Source organism: Alligator sinensis, unplaced genomic scaffold (assembly GCF_000455745.1).
Source record: "Alligator sinensis unplaced genomic scaffold, ASM45574v1 scaffold48_1, whole genome shotgun sequence".
NCBI lineage: Eukaryota > Metazoa > Chordata > Crocodylia > Alligatoridae > Alligator > Alligator sinensis.
The window spans coordinates 744,292-748,357 of NW_005842541.1; the positions used below are offsets into that span (position 1 = coordinate 744,292).

The window sequence follows — 4,066 nt, forward strand, 5'->3', positions numbered from 1 at the left end:
TAATGACAGGTACTAATGTAATGCTCTGTAATTGGTGCTACTGTGCATTAGTGCAGATGAATGGTTTTTAAGTGATGTTAATGCACATTAGACTAAACCTGCTGCACATCAGCATGGGTTTTACCTACCATGGTAATGCACAATAGAATTAATTTTCTGCGCATCAGGGCTAGGGACACACATTAAAAAAGCCTGAGCCTGAATTGATTCAACCTTTGAAGGTTAGTGTAACCTGGCAAGGCTGAACCAGTTTGCAACCGTACAGACATTCCCTCCGGACTGAAGAAATGCAGGCACATGCCTGCAGTGGCTCTGGCTAGAAGCAGGGGGTGCTAGAGCAGCCCTCCCTTCCCTTGCGTAGTGCTGAGCTGAGGGGGAGCATGGCCAGGCCCTGGCAGGATGCTCTGATTAGGGAGGGGTTTCCCCCTCGCTGCTTCTGACCAGTGAGGGAGCCAGCAGGGAGTTGACAGCACAGCATTTAGCAGCCCATCAAGAAAACAAAAGTCTCTCTCATTAGTCCAAGCTCTTCTTAAACAACTTTTTCCAAGGCAGGAACAGAGGGACATTACTAAGTGACCTGTTGATTAGCTCCAAAAACCCCTAAGTGGACACTGTCCTGTCTGCTGGCTATGGTCTGTGCTGTGGGAGAGGGGAGGGTGGGAATCCCTGCTTGAGCAGCAATCAGCAAGGGAAGCCAGGCAGAATCTGCTGTGCCCGCAATCTCTGCTGGAGCTCCAGCTGGGCAGCATGGGGAGCAGAGGGGCAGGGACAGCCCTGGTCTGGAGCAGAGAGCCCTGCCCAGGGCTGCAAAACATCTGGGATGCTAGGGGACTCTGGCTAAGCCAGGAAGGACTGCATAAACTGGGTTGCCCAAATCAGTTAAGTCAGATACTACATTCAGCTAGGTTTATCTCAAATTGGTTTCAGACATTTTCAAACTGGTTTATATTCACTGAATGTCTGTTCTGTTACAGGCTTAAACCAGTTTCTGATCACTTAAACTGCTTTATGTGTAATGTCTGTCCCTAGCCTAGGTGTCTTGTATAGATGTGCCCAGAGAAAAGCAGAAGTAGTTCAGCTAAGCAATGCACCAAGAACCAATTCTTTAATGCAGTGTTTCTGAAGCTGTAGGATTGTTTTCAGTAGAGATGGAGTTGTAGAAAGGACTAGCCAGGTGGTACTCAGATGGTCGTAACAACTATTTTCAAGACTCTCAGTTTTCATTAAAAAAATTAGACTCTAGTTCAGGGGTTCTTAACCTTTTTTAGACTCAAGGCACCCCTCAGAAAATGTCAATTCTTTCTTTACTCGTTTTTGACTACAGAAAAAATAATAGAGCAATTCTTCTGTTCCAAAGAACTCAGAAAGATCAGATCAAGTCACAATGTTTTTAACGCTATGCATAAATCCCTAGTCAAAATCTCTGGGTTTATCTTGTTTGCACACCTAAGAGTGCTAACATGATGCGGCATTCTGCAGTACCCTTGAAAGGTTGTCCAGGCAAACCAAGGTGCCATGATACCCTGATTGAGAATCATTGTTCTAGCTATTACAGTAATGAAGAAAACCTTTAAAATGAGATGGAAGTATGAACGATATGGTTATGCCTACCTAAGTAAAGAAAAAGTACCTTTTTAGAATCATAGAACCGAAGGACCAGAAGGGACCTGTAAGATCATCAAGTCCGGCCCTCTGCCATGGGCAGGAAGTTATTGGGCTCAGATGAGTTACACTTCCCAGGCTGTATGCTTGGGCAAAACCACTGACATTCAGATGCTTGTTCTTAGGTAGTCCAAAACCATCCCAAATATTTAAAAGGAAAAAAAAGCCTGAGAAAGAGATGCCAGTTGCATTAATTGACAGCTGCTTTGTCAATAGAAGGGGGCAGGCAATTGAATAAGACCATCCTGTCTCCTCTCATAAAAGAAACAGTTGTCCCCTGTTTGGGATTGCTCTCACAGGCAAATTGAACACTATCTGATACGTATGAAAGTCACTGTTTACATTAACCAATATAATAACTCAAACTTTTTTTCTTTCTGCAGACTTCTGACATCTGCTGGGTTCATGCAACTTGTAAGTATCAAGGCACTGGAGTTGCTTTCTAGTTTTGTTTCTTTTTACCATACTTGTATCTCACCAAAGGTGACTATATCAAAATAATATAATCACCAACATATTATTGATACCATGCTAGTGCTCAGAAGCTCCACTACGATGGGTGTTCCACAAACACTTAGACCCAAAGAGTTTGCAGTCTAATACTGGGTGCACTTTGGTTCTAACTTCTTTACACCATAAGATTTTAACCATGTACCCAGCATCCATGAAGAGACCTACAAAAACACACCATTTGCTGGTCACAAAGACAACAACCTCTCACTTGATAAAGAGGGTAGGATAAAGTGGGGCAAAGCATTGCTGGCTCCTTATCTGTGGTGATCTACACAAGGTATGCTGACTTCCATGATCCAGGCAGACTGAAACAGGAGGTGGAATAACCACACCCACCTGCTGATATAAACCAGGGAGAGGGAAACCTCTCCTTTCAGCTATGGAAGAAGGCTTGAGCTTTCCTGTTTCCCTTATTTCAACCTCTGATTGTGTCCAATGGAGCCAAGCTGATCTACACCAAGCTGAGGGTCTCCTCCATGAATTGCAATCCACCGTTTCTTTGTTTCTCTCTAGAAATGAGCCTAGACCAAAACCTGGGCCTTGAAGACTCCCTTACTTCAGGGTGTTGGTCTGAATCTTGGTTGGGATCTCAAATAATTTACCAGAACCCCCAGTTCCAACCATTTTAGCTGATTTGAACCTTATAGCTCAGGTCCTTTCTCTAGAGAAGATCTTCTGAGAAAAACCACATGAATACTCCTTCCCTTCCTCATTTCTTAATTATAACCCCAGGCTACAAAGAACTCAAACCAAAGAGGTGAAAAAGTGGTGAGAAGAGAGGGAAATGAGCCATGGAAAGTATTAATAAAACAACAAGGGAAAAGCTAGAAAATGGGCTGGACTTTGAAATAAAATTAACCAACTTGTTTTTTTTCCTTGTCTTTTTTGCCCTTCTCCTTTGGCTTGTGCATGGAAGGGCCTTCAAATTCCACTGGCATCGTTCGCTGGAAATGGAACATGACAAACTGCAGTAATTCAGTGCAGAACATCACTGAGAATAATCATGATATGTTGGAGATCCTGCAGGATGGCTTGTACTTTGTGTACAGTTCAGTGCACCATCTCAATAGTATTGATGATGACAATTTTACGATAATGCTGCACAGTAAGAATTACTTGCTTGACAAGGTTACTGGGCCAAATTGTGGAGACACATCTTCCACAATCAGTTTTGGAAGACCACATCTCTTGAAGAAGGGGGAAAGGCTGTACCTTTTATTCAATAACAATTTGATGTACATCTCAAGAAATATAACTTACTGGGGGCTGTTCAGAATGCACTAGGGTTCCACTCTTGAGTGGCTCCTGCCACGCTCCAAGGAACTTGCCGTTTTTCTCCATATCAAACCCAAGAATAAAGCAGAGGTTTTTCTAGCAGTCCTCTACTCATCTTGTCAGGGTGACTAAAACAGGCACTCAGTAAAGACATGGCTTTGTGATACCGGTAACAATGATGGATATTGTCCAATTGTCACCAGAAATGAAAACAGACAATTCTGGAACAACATCGTGAATGCAGGAATGAAACATCTTGATACAGGCGAGGTGCCAGTCAGAAAGTCTTGGGAAAAAATAGTCACTACATCCTGCTGTAGTGCAGAGTATATTAACATTTCTGAGCTATAGTAAAGTCTTGCTGTATAACTGGCTGCATTTTAGAGGTGAAGAAGAGCTATCACCATTGATACATTTTGTGAAGTGACTTGGGGATCCTTTTGATGTAAGCTGCTGTATATAAGCTTGCCACAAAGAGTCCTGTCTAGGGACCAAACAATTTAAAGCTAAATTGGGATTGAGGGACAATTCCTAAATCACCTAGGACTTAAACACAGCTTCTTTACTTTCTGTCCTTTTCTCACATTTATATTTATCAAAGGAAACTAGATCTTTC

General features: G+C 42.7%; 1 protein-coding gene across 2 annotated transcripts in view; it reads left to right on the plus strand.

Annotated features, from left to right (window-relative positions):
* Positions 1–4,028, plus strand: part of LOC112551649 — a 44,988-nt gene extending 40,960 nt beyond the window's left edge. For both annotated transcript variants that reach the window (XM_025213598.1, XM_025213597.1), the window contains exons 3-4: positions 2,046–2,076; positions 3,092–4,028. In XM_025213598.1, the coding sequence (XP_025069383.1) occupies positions 2,046–2,076; positions 3,092–3,459 (399 nt within the window). In that variant the 3' untranslated portion in view covers positions 3,460–4,028. The remainder of the gene's footprint in view (positions 1–2,045; positions 2,077–3,091) is intronic.
* The last annotated feature ends 38 nt before the right edge of the window (positions 4,029–4,066 follow it).